The sequence below is a fragment of the Urocampus carinirostris genome, chromosome 9, assembly GCF_059441175.1.
Source record: "Urocampus carinirostris isolate Australia breed hairy pipefish chromosome 9, RoL_Ucar_1.0, whole genome shotgun sequence".
In the NCBI taxonomy this organism is placed as follows: domain Eukaryota; kingdom Metazoa; phylum Chordata; class Actinopteri; order Syngnathiformes; family Syngnathidae; genus Urocampus; species Urocampus carinirostris.
Window position 1 is genome coordinate 39,471,374 of NC_142357.1, and position 17,914 is coordinate 39,489,287.

General features: G+C 46.4%; 2 protein-coding genes and 1 pseudogene across 2 annotated transcripts; 1 reads left to right on the forward strand and 2 right to left on the reverse strand.

Moving 5' to 3' along the window:
• Positions 1 to 2,299: 2,299 nt before the first annotated feature.
• On the reverse strand, positions 2,300 to 8,771 carry matr3l1.2 (matrin 3-like 1.2). The gene is made up of 22 exons (XM_088343797.1): positions 8,674 to 8,771; positions 7,224 to 7,836; positions 6,988 to 7,049; positions 6,870 to 6,905; positions 5,872 to 5,954; positions 5,742 to 5,800; positions 5,550 to 5,666; positions 5,364 to 5,489; positions 5,122 to 5,298; positions 4,918 to 5,042; positions 4,547 to 4,856; positions 4,269 to 4,484; positions 4,082 to 4,190; positions 3,998 to 4,014; positions 3,804 to 3,926; positions 3,605 to 3,733; positions 3,409 to 3,537; positions 3,202 to 3,332; positions 2,894 to 3,137; positions 2,711 to 2,822; positions 2,537 to 2,652; positions 2,300 to 2,472 (listed from the first exon to the last, which is right to left on the reverse strand). The coding sequence occupies exons 2-22, from the start codon at positions 7,773 to 7,775 to the stop codon at positions 2,407 to 2,409; spliced, it is 3,039 nt and encodes a 1,012-aa protein (XP_088199923.1). The 5' UTR covers positions 7,776 to 7,836; positions 8,674 to 8,771; the 3' UTR covers positions 2,300 to 2,406.
• Positions 8,772 to 12,173: 3,402 nt separating this feature from the next.
• On the reverse strand, positions 12,174 to 17,313 carry exosc3 (exosome component 3). Its single transcript, XM_088344240.1, has 4 exons — positions 16,998 to 17,313; positions 15,611 to 15,760; positions 14,852 to 15,003; positions 12,174 to 12,659 (listed from the first exon to the last, which is right to left on the reverse strand). The coding sequence occupies exons 1-4, from the start codon at positions 17,238 to 17,240 to the stop codon at positions 12,452 to 12,454; spliced, it is 753 nt and encodes a 250-aa protein (XP_088200366.1). The 5' UTR covers positions 17,241 to 17,313; the 3' UTR covers positions 12,174 to 12,451.
• LOC148360259 (U2 spliceosomal RNA) lies at positions 16,384 to 16,537 on the forward strand (annotated as a pseudogene).
• Positions 17,314 to 17,914: the final 601 nt, after the last annotated feature.

A 17,914-nucleotide genomic window follows, 5' to 3' on the forward strand; every position in this document is an offset into this window, starting at 1 on the left:
TATATAAATACCGTAAATTCCGGACTATAGAGCGCACCTGATTATAAGCCGCACCCACCACATTTCGGGAGGAAATCCGATTTTGTACATACACAAGCCGCACCCGTATATTAGCCGCATGCGCCCACATTGAAAAAAACGCAATTCAAACACGAAATTAATCCATACCCGATAAAGTCCAAAATACACAGCCGGCAAATTGAACGGAAAATGATACCGGTACTTAACATTTAATGCAGACCTGCAGACTCCGGGTGCCCGTTGAAAGTAATCCAAGGAAAAAAGTGTATATTTTCAAAGGTAAGGGTGGGAAAATATATATCCACTATTGTCGGCCGCGTCCACAAACACGTCTCACCTTTACTCCACTTCCCGTCAGCCCGCGTTTGCCCCGCCCCTTCCTTCTCATTTGCTCGTACAAAACATATCAGAATAAGTTTCTAAAATACATTACAAAAATATACAGTTGCAAATACATATTATACATGGTTACACATATTTACAAAGAAAGACGGTACACCGAGTTTTCAAAGCTTTAATAATATAACTTTCATCCCAAACCGTGCCTGTGAAGGGTAGCAAAACGCTACTACCAACACGCTCTCAACACAGAGCTGTTCTCTGTTTAAAAAAAATACCACACTTGTTATAAGCACGGTAAACAGTCCTTATAACAGATGTTTTCAAAGTCGTCTTCCTTCAGTATGGAAAAGAGGCTTTGTCATATAAACGTCGTCCCACGCTCCCTTATTCAAAAACAATTTAGCATCACGCTCGCAGAGTAAAGATTACGTGCGGTAGCGGTTTCCTTCTAAATTGAACTGCTCGATTGCATTTAACTTGAAAGTTGCGTCATGTGCCTTTATGTTTGCAATTTGCATGATGGGGATATGTCTACGCATATTTAAAATGTGCACAAGCTAAGAAGTTGCAGTCGAAATCTTACCTTTCGTACTCGAGCGCCGCTGGCGGCTGTTAGAAAAATTACATAAATTGGCCGCATCACTGAATAAGCCGCAGGGTTCAAAGTTTGGGAAGTTATAGTCCGGAATTTACGGTATATAAATCTGTTTTAATCATCACACTTAATTGGTAATACAAAGCAGTTATCACTTCAGATTTTTCAGTTCACAAAATTATTGTACTTTATACAAAATCATATTGCTGAAATATTAATGTATATAGTCATGCAGTTTTAATCACTTCAGATTTTTCAGTTCATATATTCTTGGTTTGCTGTCCTGCCACAGTTGTAATGCGCAACGGAATTTCCATAGCTAATTTGTGGTTTTCATTGTCCTTGTGTCAATCCAATGTGCTTTTCTGAAAGTTTGTATTGCGAAATGATTTATGCAATCCAGTTTTTTTGTCACGCTGGGTACACGCATCACAGTACATGTAGCCTCCATTATCATCCTCCTCGTAGCGTAACCAGGAATATAATAGTCCATTTTGGCAGAAAAGTCCTTTTCTTGTTAGGAGTATTCTTTTGTTTTTTATCTATCGTCGAATCGTTTGCTTCTTTCCTTGCCTTCGCGGTCTTCTGAAGAATTTCTCCGCTGTCTTTTCGTGCCGGAATTATTGCCGTTGTTACCACTTTCTGTATTATGTTTCGACTTATTACCGACACTGAAGAAATTACCAATTTTTTCTTGATTTGCACCTAATACCAACTGTTTTTACGGAGGCATACTTCTCTTTCACTCGACAACCACCAAAACAATGACGTCATCTCGAAGCAACGAGATCTCGTTTGCAGAGATCGGCGAGAGACCAAAACAACAATGGCGGATTCTGCCTGACGAAAAGTTTGGATGGATTTGAATACGGAGGACAATAAGTGCCGATTTTCCGGACTATTAAGCGGCACTCGAAAAACCTAAATTCGAGACACTATTTTTTAGATGCGCTTTATGAATCGCAGGGTTTTTCCCCCCAGTTTTTATGCAACCCTAGCTCTTCTAGTCCAGTGGGTTGAAAAATATGCTACAAAAGATTATTTTCAAAGGCGAGCCTTATAATCCAAAAAATAAACAATAGTATAAGACGATTTTTAAATTCATTTTGTGCACACTTTTTTTTACTATTGTAATATATTGACGAAAAGAACAAAAAAATCCCAAGAGCCGTTTGCGATCCGAGTAACGTCTCCTTTTAGCTCCACCAAGAGGTCAAATTTACATCCGAATCCTCACTAAATTGGGATAGTTTCATGCACCAAAGCAATGTGGGACTTTTAGTACTGAAACCAATGATGAACACCAGAGTTGGTTTTCTAAAGAGCCAGAATTCCAATCTGTCCTGATCAAAAGTAAAAGGTTTATTCTGTAAAACATGCAAACTGAAATCCACCAATAGCAACATCACAACAACAGAAAGTTAAAGAGACGGGAAATAAAAATGTGGTCACGGGTCTGTCTCGTCATCTTGCTGCTCCTCCTCCCCTATGTTCTGTTCCTTCTCCAGATATTCCTGAAACACAAATTGTGGTCAGTGTCCGACTCGTCTCGCCTAACCGGGCAGCCGCAGCCTTTACCTGAAGTTTGTTGTAGTGACTCTGGCTGCCGCAGTGCGTCTTCTTAGCCATTTCTTCGTCGGAGTAAAAGAGGAGACAGACTCCGCAGTAGTAACCCATCTTCACGTGTTCCGTACCTGCAGAACGAGACCTTCAGAACCGACTCGGCACGCTCGGTTCACGCCGCTCGCTTACCGATCGCGCGGCCGGGCTCGTACGGCGGCAGGGGCAAAGAAGCCGCCGGAGCGTCGGAGAGCCGATCGGCGCTCGTTTCCTGGCTATTGAGCAACGACTGCGCCTCTTCCGCCTGCATCAAAATGAAGCAAAGGGTTGGAAGAAGCAATCGCGATTGAAAATGACTTCCCGGCCGTCCCGTACATCAGGCGTCGTCTTTGGAGCGTCCATCACCAGACTTCCATTTTCTTCTTGAGCTTTCACCAGCTCCTCTTTATCTTCAAGATCCCTGTCAGTTTTATCATTCTCCTGTTGGAGTTCTTCTACCTTGGCCTTTTTCCCTTCCTCTTTAGTCTTGGCCTTCTTGGCCGGAGGCTCCTCGGAAGATTTGGAGGACTTTGTCGAAGAGTCGCCGGCCGGCCTCTTGGCGTTGGCGGGAAGGCCGTGTCTGGAGAACCCGATTGAGAACGACTCAGAAGCGACATCGCAGACGCCGGATGGGAGGAGCTTACCCGTATTTGAGCTGCGAGTACTTCCTGCTGACGTAGACGAGAATACGTTTGCCGTTCAGTTTGGCCGGGTTGACTTTGTACGTTTGGGCCATTTCGTCGGCCGCTCCCGCCTTCTCCATCTCCAGGAAACACTGCGGGCGGCATCGCAACACAACCAAAACCGGTCAGCTGACCCTTCTTGGGCGGACGCGGACCCTCCGTACGTACCTCCCGCTTCATGCGGTTGAGGAAGTACTTTTTGACCTTTCCGAAGGGCTCTGCCAGCCGGAGGACATCTTGATCCTCGTATTTGGTGTTGGGCAGCTGGCCAACGTACACCACCCTGCTGCCGCCGCTCTACCGAGACAGGAAGCCAACACGGTGAACGGTTTCGAGCCGGGCAGTCCCGAGCGCGCAGACTTACCTGGATGGTCGGGTAGTTCAAAGAGTGGGTGACCCTCACCGAGCGCCCACACACCATTGCTTGGACGTTACCGTTGTAGAATTTGACCATGGCCAGGGCTTCGGCTTCAGTGGCAAACTGGAGAAAACACTGAAAGAACGGTAGAAGGAGCGGTTAATTGACAAACCGCCTCAAACACCGGCCTTCCGCGCTTCCTTACCTCCGGTCTCCAGTCCAGGATCAGATGCTTGACGAGCTTGCCGAAGGGGGCCGCCAATGCCAGCAGCTCGTCCACGAAGCCGTAGCCTCGTCTGAAGCCCAGGATGTTGACCACCCGCAGGCCCTGACGAAGGGACGTGGGGGAGGTGCTCAGAGCTCATATTCAAGACCGGAGCAACATCAATACTTACGTACCCCTTTCCTGGATGTGTCTGCAGGCAAGAAGAGGAAAAAAAGATGAGCGCCAAACACCTGGTGAACGCGAGCACTATGGCTTACCGATCCTGTCGGACTCTCGTTGCGCAGCCGCCTCTTTGTATTCCTCTTCGGGGAGCTCGTCCAGTGTCACAAAGTCCTCCATGTTCTCTGGGAAGTCCTCATCCCGATCCTAATGACATTCAAGGGGAAAATTGATCCTCCTATTACATCTTTAAGTGTTATAAGCGTTATGCATGTAAGAAGTTACCCCTTGCGATTCCTTGCACACGTCATCTTGTTCCTTGCAGACGTCGTCTTGTTCCTTGCACACCTCGTCTTGTTCCGTGCATACTTCGTCCCGGGCTTCAGAGTCATCCTGCAGATCAGCAGCATCGTCTCCATCTGCGGGCGTCTCATCGACGATATTGCCCTTCTCCGTGTTGTCGGCATGCACCTCAAATTCTGCGCCGTCGTCCTGCTCAACCTGTGGAGACATGGTCTCCTTTAGAACAAGGCCTCTGTGCCTTTCTGTGTCAGACTTGTCACCTTCAGTTGAGCTCCATCCTTCACTTCCCGTGACTCTGACTCCACAGCGGGAACTTCGTCGGCTTTCTCTTGGTCAGCTTCTTCTTGGTCGGCTTCCTCTTGGTCGGCTTTCCCCTGATCGGCTTCCTCTTGGTCGGCTTTCCCCTGTTCGGCTTTCCCTTCGTCTGCACTGCCTTTTTCGCCCATGGCCTCTGCCTCGTCCTCGCTGGACTCCGAGGCAGAGCTGGCGTCATCCTCCTGATCTCGGGAAGACCCGGGTTTCCCAGACTCGCTCAAACGACTCGCTCTGTCCTTCCGTCTGCGGTGGACGCTGTAGGGAGAGTGTGGTGAGGCTGGTATTTGGGCGGTGTTGCCTGGGGCAATTGACTCACTTGATGGTCTTGTACTTGGTGCAAATGTTGAGGCGGACGCTTCTTCCATCGATGTGCAGCGGGTTGACCGTGTGGTACTTGACCATCATTTCGGCATCCTCTGGGCTGCCCAACTGGATAAAGGCCTGACCAAGACCCACACAATCGGGTGAGACACCTCGGAACGGATGACAACCCCCTCCGACCCTGTCCCGGGCGAGTCACCTGGTTGGCCAAGAACAGGTGTTTCTCCACCACGCCGAAGCGAGCAGCAACCGTCAGCAGCTCCTCCTTCTTTTCTTCTTCTTTGGGCAGGTTGGAAATGTAGACCACCTGGCTGCCCTCGCCGCCACCGCCACGCTGGGGTTGCCAATTGGCTCGCTCTGGCTGGCGATCATCTTTCTGCGCGTTGGCACGCATCAACAAAAACGTCTTGCTTGAAAACGGGGACCTGGCTTTCCACTCACCTGGATGACCACCAATCTCCTGGACAGGTATAAGTTGATGGGTTTCCCGTACAGCTTGGCCGGATTCTTCTGGTAGTAGTTGACCATGTCCTTGGCCTCCTGGTGCGTCGCCAGCTCCAAAAAGGCCTGCAAGTGCCGAAGACGCCGTCAGATGTTTTAAGCGGAAAGGTAAGGCGGCAGATCTACCTTGTTCTTGAGGACCAGGTGCTCCCGCAGATGTCCGAAAGGTTCGGCCAAAGAAAACAAGGTCTTGTTGCTGAGCGGTCTCCTCTCATATTTCACCACAACCACCCGGCTTTCCGGCTAAAGGCAAAAATCAAAATTACTTTTGACTTTGAGCTGAATTTTGAGCGCTATTTCCTGTGTTCAAAGACTGACAACGTTCGGTTCCGGGCGGTTCCTCCTCCCCATTCCGAGACCCAGATTCGGTCCAGGTCCTGATACACAAAAGCACAAGGTCAAGCGGTGTCTGAGGCCGCCGCAACTTCCTCGAGAGACACCGGCTCACCCCAGCTGGACGGCATCCTGCCCATCGAGCCGGAAGGGGCGGGGCCAAGCAGCCCCGCTGCCAGGTTAGTGGACTCCCCAATGCTGAAACAGAGCAAAACTTGATGCATCCCGTCCCATAAATAATATCCACGCTTAGATTTGAGGGATCGACTTCCGCTCATGTCTGCAGTGTGTTTGAGAATAGAGAACTATTGAAGAACAGTGGAACGTGATCCGAACTTTTTGGTGGAAAACCCGGTTAAACCCAAGCCCAACCAGACCAGAGCTACGGTGGCAACAAAGTAAATTAAGTTTGAGACCCCCGCGATAGGAGAATCTGCCTAATTTTGGCCCCTGAGGATAATCTTTAAGGTATAGTTATAGACAATAAAACTAGTTGACACCGATATATCCTTTTTTTAAGACTGTTGCGTGTTCATTGTGTCATATAGCTGCACTACACACCTTAACTCTTAACCCGTGCAATTTCCTCAACTTTAAATCCAGACTAAAGGGACAGTGTGTATTAACCATGTTGCTGTATGGTGCAGTGCAACTGAAAACAAGTGCTATAAAGGAATGCAAACTATAGGGACCCAAAGTGACCAAAACACACACTTTCCTAAACTATTTCTTAGCCTGAGGTTACCTGTACCTGCAAGAAGGCAGACAATGTCATCAGCTCCCTTTAAGTGAGGCTCATAGTATGTCAAATAAAATGCTAATCTCTCGATGTACGAGTATTTGAAAAAAGTTTAATAATTCATATTTTTTATTAGTATTTATGCTCAATATATTTTTTTTTTTAAATACGGTGAGTTTTTCTACAAATTTAGACACTAAATAATCCAAATGGTCCCTTTGTATAAAACTCCTGTTGGAAATTTGCCCGCCCCCCAGCGTTGACTTCAAATGTCTCGGCCTTTCGAAACAAAAGTATTTGCAAGAGCGCTCATTAAAAATCCGTTTGAAAAAGATAGAGGTCGCCGATATGAAAGTATGAAGCGTGTGGTTTACCTTCTGCTCGGAGTGCTGACATCCCACTCGGGGTACCTGCAAGGTCACCACAAGGTCAGCCACTCCAAGTGGTTGGATGAGTGCCCCCCAATCCAGAAAAAGAAATAAACGGACTTACATGACGATGAGCATACGTTTGTTCTCGGCATGGCGGAGTCCGTTGGTATGTTGGTTCCACTCCTACGCATTAGAAATCGGGTCACCATGACAACCCAACAAACCCCCCCCAAATGTGCCCAAAAAATATGTTATGGTTGTGTGTGCGAGACAAAAAGTGAGAAAATCCTCAACGAAACCGCACAGAGGGCGGGCGGGCGACAGAAAGCCCAAAGATGGCGGCGTGGCTTTACTCACCATATTGGAATGCACGTCAAAATCGCAAAGAGAGCACACGTGGGGGAAGCGCAGCGGCGGCGCTCCCAAGAAGTCTTGGACTTTTCCCAGCGACGGGGACCCCATCCTGCGGGCGGGCCCGAAGGACCCCGACGGGCCCCCGTAGGAATCGCGGGACGAAAGCTCAGAGTAGGGACGCTCTCGACCCCCGCCAAAGTTCATACCCGGCCCGCGGGAAGCGAAGCCAAAGTCCGACGAAGAGTCCGGACCCCGGGAGAAGGGGGCGTCCCAGTCCGAGAGGCCCCGGTTCGTCTTGTTCTTCTTCAGCTTGAGGAGGATCTGCGGGAGGGTCTCCACGCTGATGTCCTCCTCCGGGATCTGAGCCAGAACGTCCAGGTCGGCGGCCGACAGACCCAAGCTGGCGAAAAGCTTCATGGTGTTGCCGAGCGAGCCGCCGCCGATGCCGCTAGGGCCTCCTCGGTCATCAGAAAGCCCGCCCCCCATCTGCCGCATGGCACGCTGCTCGTTCATGTTATTCCGCCCCGAAGCATAACCTTTCTGGGCGCCGTCCATCGCAGCAGGTCAAAAACGGCCGGGGAGAGATCGAGACGAGCAATGAAATGCTAGCAGAGTCCTGAAAGACAGCGAAGGACAGGACGGGGAGATTGTAGTTTCTGCTGTCTCAGAGAACAGCAAACATAAGCGGGGGCGGAAGATCGGAAAGTCAAAAATCCCACATCGGGAAGTTCTAGGTCAGGTGGTCAGAGAACCGCTTGGATAAAGGAGAGAACATCTTCGGTTAATAGTCAATCACAAGATCGATCCACTTGAACGTGGCAGCAGAGGCGCTTATATGTAGCTTAGAATCTAGCTAGTGAACGTCATAACAGTTTATAAGAATTTAAAAAAGCACTTGGACAAGGAAAGAACATCTTTGATGAATAACATGATCGAGCCACTCGAAAAATGGAAGCAGAAACGCTCATATGTAGCTTAGCATCTATCTGGCGATCTGCTTACGGTTTAAATGAAACCGCTTCGATAATGAGAGAAAATCTTCAGTCAATAATCGATAACAAGATCATTTCGCTCGAGTGTTGAAGCAGAAGCTCGAATACGTAGCTTAGCAACTAGCTAGCAAACGTGCTAAGAAAGAAACCCTTCGGTCCATAATCAACAGTAAGAGCGATCCACTCGAACGTGGAAGCGCTGATATGTAACGTGCAAACAGTTTAAATGAGCTAAGCTAAAAAAAAGTTTTATTGAAAGCACGATCGTGTGCACGAAAGCTAGCGCACAAAGCTAATATTAGCGTGCGCTCGTTAGCCACAAAAGCTAACGCTAGCATGAGCGCCTAGATAGGCGCTAGATAGTTAACGTCGGCGGCCTTCTAGGAATACAGTGTGATGCCGCCTGAGAATTTGTAAACGTTTGTAAGAGTTTGGGGAGCGGAAAGGTGCAAATGTCCTACCCGTCTTTGTGGCGTCTGTTTGCTAGCCGAGAGATTCGCAAATTGTTTAGGAGAAAGAGCCGATGCAACTCTCGCGATATGTCGTCGCATGGGCGCCGACGTCACGGGTCTCCGTCCTTTTGGGTATCATTTGACCGCTAGATGGCGCTGTATTGTGTCCAAAGCACGACTACAAACTATGGAGACTCTTAGTGACGCCACTGCGCTGTTCTTCTTCTCTTTCCCTAGACTTTTGCAAACTGGTTGTTTTACAGCACAGGTGTCAAACAGGCGGTCCGCCGGCCAATTCAGGCCCGCTGAGGGATTGAATCCGGCCCGTGAGACAACACTCAGAGAAGCGCAAGAGAAAAACAAGCTGCAGGTTGAAATAGGTCAACTTGATGTTGCCAAAGCCAGGTGCCTCGAACAAAGACACTGTACTTTTATTTATTTCTCTCTCTCTGTCTTTCCCACCCCTCTTCTCCCACTCTCTGTCTCTTTTACTCTCTGTGTCTCTCCTTTTCTCTTCCTTTGTTGCTATTTGTCTCTTTCTCTCTCTCTGTCTTTTTAACTTCTTTTCCTTTTTTCCTTTTCTCTCTTTTCTCTTTCTCTCTTCCTATGTCGTGTGCAGCAGGGTCGCCGTGGCGACCGGCTGGCCCCGCCCCCTGGGCACCGGCTGTAGTAAATCAGCTAATTTGCGTGTGTGCTACTTAAGGGTGGGTTTTGGGTATTGTGGGTGCTGGTTCATTACATTTTCTGTTCTGTTTTGCTCTGTCCTGATTTGTTTGAGTCGGAGGAAACCTGTGTTTGCACGTTTTGAGTAAAAGCTTGTTTTGTTAGTATTCCTAGTCTAAGTTCCTGTTTGCCTGTAAGCCTGTTTTTGTTTTGTTTTGTCCCTGAGAGTTGGACGACTTTTATTTTGCTAGATAAAAGTTCTGATCGTCAACGCAAATGAGTTCTCCCTTCCTGCCTCCGTTCTGGTCCGGTCTCTTGACATCCTATCCTTCAGGCTTTCTTTTCTCTTTTCTCTCCTTCTGTCTTTCTATTTCCCTTTGGATTTCTTTCTTCCTCTCTGTTTCTTTTCCCCCTCTCTCACGACTTTTTATCTCTTTTGTTTCTCACACTCTCTCGCTCTCCTTTTCTTTCTTTGTCCCGCCCTCTCACCTTTTCTCTCCCTTTTTCTCTTGAATCTACTAGTCCGGCCCCCGACAGAATGTTTGTTCTATCGTGTGGCCCCCCCGAGTTCAAATGAGTTTGACACCCCTGTTTTACAGGGAACTCTGCAGTAGCAAGATAACCAACACAATGATGTCAGCTCCCCCTATGTAAGTATGTATTTTTTGCTGCGGTCAAAAAAGTATTTTCCCCCCGTCCCAATTTTTGTGTTTTAATTTAGCGAGTTCTTTTAAGTTCTGTAGTTTTTTGTTGTAGTATGTTTTTTAGTAATTGTTGTATCCCCATTGTAAATCTTTATTACATTACTGTTGTTTTATGTTTGTGGTATTTTTGTAGTATTACTGTAATAGTCATTCATTATCTGAACCGCTTATTCTCAGTAGGGCCGCGGGGGTGCTGGAGCCCATCCCAGCTGTCTTCGGGAAGTGGGCAGGGGACACCCTAAACTGGTTGCCAGGCAGTTGCAGGGCCCCCAGGGACTGTCAACCCACTTGCTCATTCACTCCTAGGGACAATTTGGACCGGCCAAACGCATGTTTTTGGAATGTGGGAGGAAACCGGAGTGCCCGGAGGAAACCCATGCAAGCACGGGGAGAACATGCAAACTCCACACAGGAAGTTTCGATCTCATGACCTCAGAACTGTGCCGCATTTTTTTTTTTTATCAGAACCACCCAAACTTTCAATGCCGGGCAATATTACTATGTATTACATTATTAGGACCGTTTCATATGAAAACAAAAAAAAAAAGATTTTTCAGGATTAAAGTGAACTGGAGATTGGAATCGAACACATTGTGACTCAAGATAAACTGGAAATATGAACTGTTCTAAAAAATACAAAAAAAGGTGCGAGTCTTTCTCAATTGTCCTTCTATGGTCAAACATTTCTCACCATGAAACTCCCTTCATACATGAAAACATCCGTAACTCCGACGATCCAAAGTAAAATCAATATGTTTTATTGGTTACAGAGTACAAAAAACGGCCGGCTTAGTATACCCGGTCGGTGGCATTTCCTGCCTGCGATGGCTCCGTTGCCACACGTGGATGCCTGCAAGATACCACAGTGGGAGTTTGGGAACTTTTTTTGGATGGAATGGTAAATGGTCTGCATTTCGATAGCGCTTTTCAAGTCAATGAAGATCTCCCAAAGCGCTATACAATGTGCTTCACACTTACCCATTCTCACTCACACTAATAGTGGCCATGCAAGGCGCCGACCTGCTTATTGGGGGCATTAGGGATTCAGTGTCTTGCCCAAGGACACTTCGACATATAACTCGGAGGAGCCAGGAATTGAACCTGCTATCGCTTGATCCCAAGACGAGCGCTCTACCTATTGAGCTAATGCTAATTTTGATCTCCATGCTGCGAAATCCGCCATCTTATCTTCTTCCAGGAACAGTTTGCAGCGTTCTCTTTAAATAGCGCTTGTGAACCAGGGGCGCCGGCACCCCGCCCGTAATAAATGCAATGCAATGCGTCATTTTCAAGCCGACGAGTGAAACGCGGCAACAATTTCTAGGATTTCAAAGCACGTCTCCCAAAATTCAAAGCCTTCTCGATCCCGGGAACAACATTAGAATTTCAAACACGCGACTGAAAAGTGGAACGATATCTCCATGTTTCATCATTCGATCCTACGTCATCACAAATATGGACTCAACAATTTGAATGGATGGATACGCATGCGTTTTGATATTTGAAATACTGACGTTGCAGGAGGGGAGGAGTTCAGCGCGCTTCACCGGCAATCGACACCGCACGTCCTTGGAAGACACGGCAGGAATCCTGGTGGTGGGGCGTTCCGAAAGCAGAGGTAAGATCTTGAGCCGGACCCAATTTTAAAGCCGACATTGTTAGGAGTTAAATACATTAAAAATCTATCGTTTACCAAATTGTTCGAATTAGTTATCTAACTCCATTAACCAAACACAAACTTCATTCTCCTAACAATGCATGATCGTTTATTGATGGAAAAATGAACAAGAGACCGGCATTCCCACACAGGGGCAGATTTAATTTCTTAGATAATAAACTAAGTGAAATCCATCGAATTAGCCGAATTATTGTCGAATTAGTCTTTGTTAAGCCTCCCTTTCGATAGTCCCTCGCGATCAATCTTCTGAAGCTCTTCTTCTGCCCACGCCGGCATGTCGGCCACCCCCATGGGCGGGCCAGGGAGGCCCATGTGGGCTCCACCTCCTTGCCATCTCGTCTGGTGAAACTCAAAACAACACCAAGCGCTTCCATGCGACATAAAACAAAAACTTAGATGCTTAAGGGTGCAGTTTATGGCCTAATATCAAGTGGTCAAAATGTTGCAGTCAATATTTAATAGAGAAAAAAAGTCAATGATGGATGTGAGGTCATTTAAACTTTGCAGACAGAAACATAAAAGCTGTCAATGTTTATACAGTCTTGTTCCACTTAGACGTCGGCATGCTTCCATTTCTTCTCATATATGAGCTCTCCTCCCGAGTCCTCACAACTTAAATCTGAAATCGAGGCTTCGTTCGTGGCTGGGTCCTGCAAATCAGGTGAACGCCTTGGGCTTTATTGGGCTGCCTGGTTTTAGACCACATCCTACCTCTGGCCTAGAGCGAGACCTCAGACGTCCCTTATAGCGGCCCCCGCGCCAGGCCGGCCAAGTGCCGTCGCCTCTGGGCGGCCGTCATGTTCTCGCAGCTCTCCAGGATGTTCGCTAACACCAAGGTCCGCCGAACGTGAGCCGACTTGACCCAAATGCGCCCGTTCATGCCGACGACCATCTCGCACGGGAACAAGTGCTCCAACTCGCTGCGGAGTTCGCTCTGCGGGGACAGGAGCCTGCCCACAAAACATACCCCTTCGTCACCGTTACACGCCTGAAAACAGGTCACAGCTTTTAAACTTTATATGAATGAATGAAAACTTTATTCGAACATCAAAATAAAAAACTGAACAAAAACAATATCTCTAAAACAACATAACGTTACATAATATGTTCGAAACAGGATAGTAAATGCTTATATTACCTACCCCTTCATCTTCCCCACCAAATATAACAATGACATAACAACAAATGTAATGATATTAATAATAAAAGTTTTGATATAAGAATAGCAACAATAACACAAAGTTAACTAGACGCACTATTCCCAATCTCCCGCACCACTCATACCCCACCCTCCTCATCTCTGCATTCTGCCAGGAATGTTCCTTTGTCTCTAAACCTGAACAAGTGAATAGTTGGACACCGTTTGATCTCGTCTTGCAATCCGTTCCAAAGCTTGACTCCGCGCACAGACACACACATACTTTTCCTGGTGGTTCTCACCTTTAGGATTATGAATTCACTACAGCCCCTTAAGTTATAATTTCCCTCTTTCCGAATGAATAATTTACGGATGTTTTCTGGCACTATGTTTTTGCTGACCTTAATTAGCAGTTGTGCAGTGAAAAATTTTACTAAATCATCTAATTTTAATAATTTTTACTGCAGGAATAATATGAGTATGATCTCTATCCTACCCTGTGTATGGTTCTAATTGCACGTTTTTGGAGGATAAAAAGGGACTGTAGTGAACTTTTGTAATTATTGCCCTAGACTTCTGCACAATATTCTACTTGCCGACACATCTTCTGGGTGAAATCATTGTCGCACGTGCAAGTATGAGAAATTCTCGAGACACGCTCCAATAACCTCTTCCTTTTTCATCTTTTTGGGGGATTGGAATTTGGAGCGTACATGAAAAGTTCCTTTTCTTACTTTCGCCATTTTCATCCTACAAATAAAGAAAACTAGGACCACGCTTTGGCGTAATGCGCTTTGTGGCCAGAACGTAGATAAAAGCGGATAGACACGGTGAAAAAATATATATAAAGGCTCTTTGAACTCAGTTGGGAATTGTTAATACATAATTGAGAAAATATTTCACTTTAAACTCTTAAAGGACACCCCAAACTAAAAACAGAGTCCAAAGGCTTTTAGCTGACTTGTGCATGGTTCCTTGGAAGGTCTGAACCTAACTGGCTAAAATCCTGCACAGTCGCGGTCGGAACAGAATGTTAAGTTAATCATGATTTCTTGACTGTTGAATTGCTCTTCTCCATTACAGTGTACGGTATATTTAATATTAAGCTAATCTGATCATAGTAGTATACAATGCAGAGGGGGAAGGAATGACTATTTATTCCTGTGACAATCAGCGACAGAATTTGGAATCTTGATCAATTCACATAGATCGCCCTCTTTGACTTGGAAAGTTTGGAGATTTTCATGGCCGCTATCGCCATATTTATTCGTGCATGAACACACATTCTCTTCTACATTCTACTTGAGGCCTTACGGCAGTTCGATACGTTATTTGCCGCAATGACTGATCAGTCAAAAATATCGCCGACTTTCTCCAAGCATTGGACCTCGCAACCACATCTCACCACCCACCAGAGACCTCCGCTCTATTTTCACTCACGATAACAACAACTCCGGTCATTCTTGAGGGGACCGAAACCAGAGTTAAGCATCGCCGTTTTCTGCAACTACCCGGCTAGAGTTATACTTCCTCTATTCATTCTGAGTACCTAACGCACATTTTTATTTACTCTAAAGGAACAGAAAATTTGGGTGCACGTAAAACGCAAAGTTTGATCCTCTTATCACACCCAGGTTTCAAAAACGTGTCTTGTGTGAAAACACCAAACCTGAGAACCGGACCACCACAGTTATAAATAACAAACGAAAAGACAATAGCATTTATCTTACTATTACACTATCTTTAGTTTTAGTCATGGCGCCATAGAGGAATCTTTAATTTGTCGCGCATTTCTTTACACGTGCCTTTTCGGTTGTTATCCATACCACCGTTGGTCCAGCAGTTAGAATTCAATTGCTCTCGCCGCTGTGACCGGGGTTCGATTTTTGTCGCCTCCGACGTTTGGGCCGAGAGTAGGCGAAATAAAATGGATCAAAGATTTGGGGTGAGCTTTATACGCGACTAAATACAGAAATAATAATAACAATAATAATGGATACGTACCGCCTGACCAATCCCAACGAGACCTTGAAGAGAAGACCGCCCACTCCGAAGACGCCCATCCCATTGGCCCGTCCTGCGCTGTCCACGCACACAAGCTCCGCCTCCATGTCTTTGTTGGCCACCAACAATTGGGCAAACAGCAAGTCGCCGACCTAAAAAAAAAAAATAAGATCTTAAGCATGAATCAGGCCTGAATTTAGGCTTAGGCTGGACCTAATATGTCAATGATTATGTCCCGGGTCGGTCCGGGCTTCTCTCTCACTTTTATTATCCACTAGTCTGCCTTTTTCTCTCTTAAAGTGCCGCGCTAGATTCTTGAAGGTTCTACTCGACGTCGCCATCTTCTAGCTTATGTCGGCAGTGCTACCTCTGTCAAGCTCCTTTTGTAGCACGCGCAAGTAGGTGCCATTTCCTAGATGCAATCGGACTAACTTCTTTTTCCATCTTTGTGGGGGTTTGGGTTGATGTTTGGACTTTATTTGAAACAGTCCTTTTCTTACTCTCACCGTTTACCGTGATTTTATACAGTAAACACATCTATCATGATTTAAACAATGTACTCCTTTCTAAATGGATTAACAAATGATTGTGGGAATGATGCAAGATATAATCATTTGTTGGAACGTCCCAAGTTATTTCGGAGAAGGGGGACTTCCAAGAAATTTTCTTTTCAGGTGATCCGTCCATTTTGTGTTGAAAGATAACGAAGACACGAAATATAAAGCGGGTCCAGGCTGAGCCCCAACCTTACAAACTGACCTGTACGCTAGGGCGGTTCCTCTTGGTGGCGCCTTCAAAGGCCAAATAGGACAAAGAGGCTTGCTCACTGGCGCCAATGTCCACCTTGAAGATGTCGCCAGACTTGGACGTCACAATGCCGATCACCGTCTCGCCTTTGGCCGGGACGTACTGAACACAACAAATGCAAAGAATCCAGCTGTGGTGAGCATCGTCTTCATTCTCCGGTTAGCATGCGTCTTTTTAAAAGGCTATTTCGTGAAAATGTGCCAGTGCAATCCTGCTTTTATTGAACAGGGACAGTATGTATCATTAAAACGCTAAATGTCACTGTTTTGTGTACGAGAGATAAAAAATACAAGTCAGAAGATAAACTACAGACTAAGTGACCCAAGTTGCTTTTCTTTTTGAGTAACTTGTAGCAGCAAAATGGGGGACAATCATGTCAGCTCCAGTAGGTGAGTCTCATGTCGTGTCTGACAAATGCAAATGTATTGTCCAATAACTAGTTTTACGTTTATTGATTGCTCGTGTGTTTTAGCTTTGCATTCAGATTGTTCTTGAAAAGAACAGATTTTTTATTACCACTTGAAGGCGCTAAATAATTCACACCCTCCCTTTGAAAAGGGGCAAGCGTGTGGTGTGGTGCATTGTTGAAATGAAGCTCTGGATTGGAAATTGACCTCAGAGTTAAATAGTAGTCACAGTATGAATAAATAAGAGCCCAGAATCGAATACTTTCGTGGGGGTTTTCCACGGGAAGCTGCAAAAAATGAGGCATGGAAGCTCAGTACTTAGCTTGGCCTTTGGCAGCAACGCTTTATTGCTAGGACCTTAACTTGGCCTTGATCTTTGATTTTTGCAATCCGGAGATGGAATAAGAGCTTGCTCTGTCCACTTCACGCATCGGCCCGGTATTGCAGTACCTCCGGGGACGGTGCATTCGCAATGATCGCAGCAAAGCTTTAGGGCTAGGACCTTAGTTTGGCCTTTTGGCTGAGAGTAAGTGTCCCGGCTCCTAGGCTTTGTAGCGTATTATGAACTGACCGATAGCGGATAATGGATAATGAATAACGAAGATAGAACAATAACCCTTAAAAACCCCTCTTAACGGAGATCCACGCAACAAATAGACTGTTCGAAATTGTAATGTTTTTAAAACACAGAAAAAGGTCTGGCCTACTGATTTTCAAAAATATTGTAGGGAAAAAAAGTAATTGAAAACGATTTGGACTTTGAAAAAGAAAGATGAACATCGGGCGGCGATGCGCCCCGGGCGCATAGTGATGACGTCACAACGCGCGCGCGTCTCACCGTTGGAGATAACATAAGTCAATGAAGAAAGTTAAGATAAAAAAAAGAGAAGGAAAGAAAACCGAGACCGTTTCAAGAGGTCGGCTCGACTGACCCGTTTCTGCTGCGTGTCGACCCAGAAGACGTTGGGCTCCTTGTGTCGCAAAAGTCCGCTTTTGAAGACCAACAGGCGGTCGCCGCTGCGGCGCAAGCCGGGTCCGCAAAGGATTTTGTCTGCCTTGGACTTGGACGGACCCGCCAGCGAAATGGTCTCCGAGTCGGTTCCGTCCAAGAAGAACTCGTCGCCGGCCAGCAGAACCGAACCCACTTGCGATTTCAAACGGGACAACATCGCCATGTCGGCTGACTGCGGGGTGAGGACTCGCACGCGTCTTCCGCGTGCCTGGCCCGCAGCGACACCCAGCGGACGGGAGGAGCCGAGGCACGTCAATACGAACCTGCGGTTTGGCGTGACGTCACGCGCATACCCCAATGGAAAAGGGAGCCCGAAATTGTTTTAAATTAAAAGTACTGTTACTCCCCAATAGATAGATAGATAGATAGATAGATACTTTATTCATCGCCATAGGGAAATTCACACTTCCAGCAGTCTCCTTTGTTGTTTATTAACAGATTAACAGGATGCCCTAAGGGTGCTTTGTTGTAGTTTAGCCACAGCGGAGTGGATGACGTCACACGCCAGTCCAAAAGTTTGTCGTCCCTGCAGCAGATGAGAAAATCTGTACAGAAAATTTGTCAATGATGTGTACCATCCGGTATACACCGACTATCACGAAACGGCAAATCAATCAAGTCAAACGAGTTCGCCGCGGTAGCCTCTATCTCGGTATCGTTATTTTTGTTGTTGTTGTTGCAAACAAAGCGAGCGGTTTGATGCTACTGTTTGCATGCGTCTACCGCCTCGGATTTCATTTGGTAGTTATGTAGTGAAAGGAAGTCCGTCTCTTTTTAGAGAACCGGCTTTTTCGGCTCAACTCATTCAAGAGAGCCGGCTCTCAAACGGCTCACTTG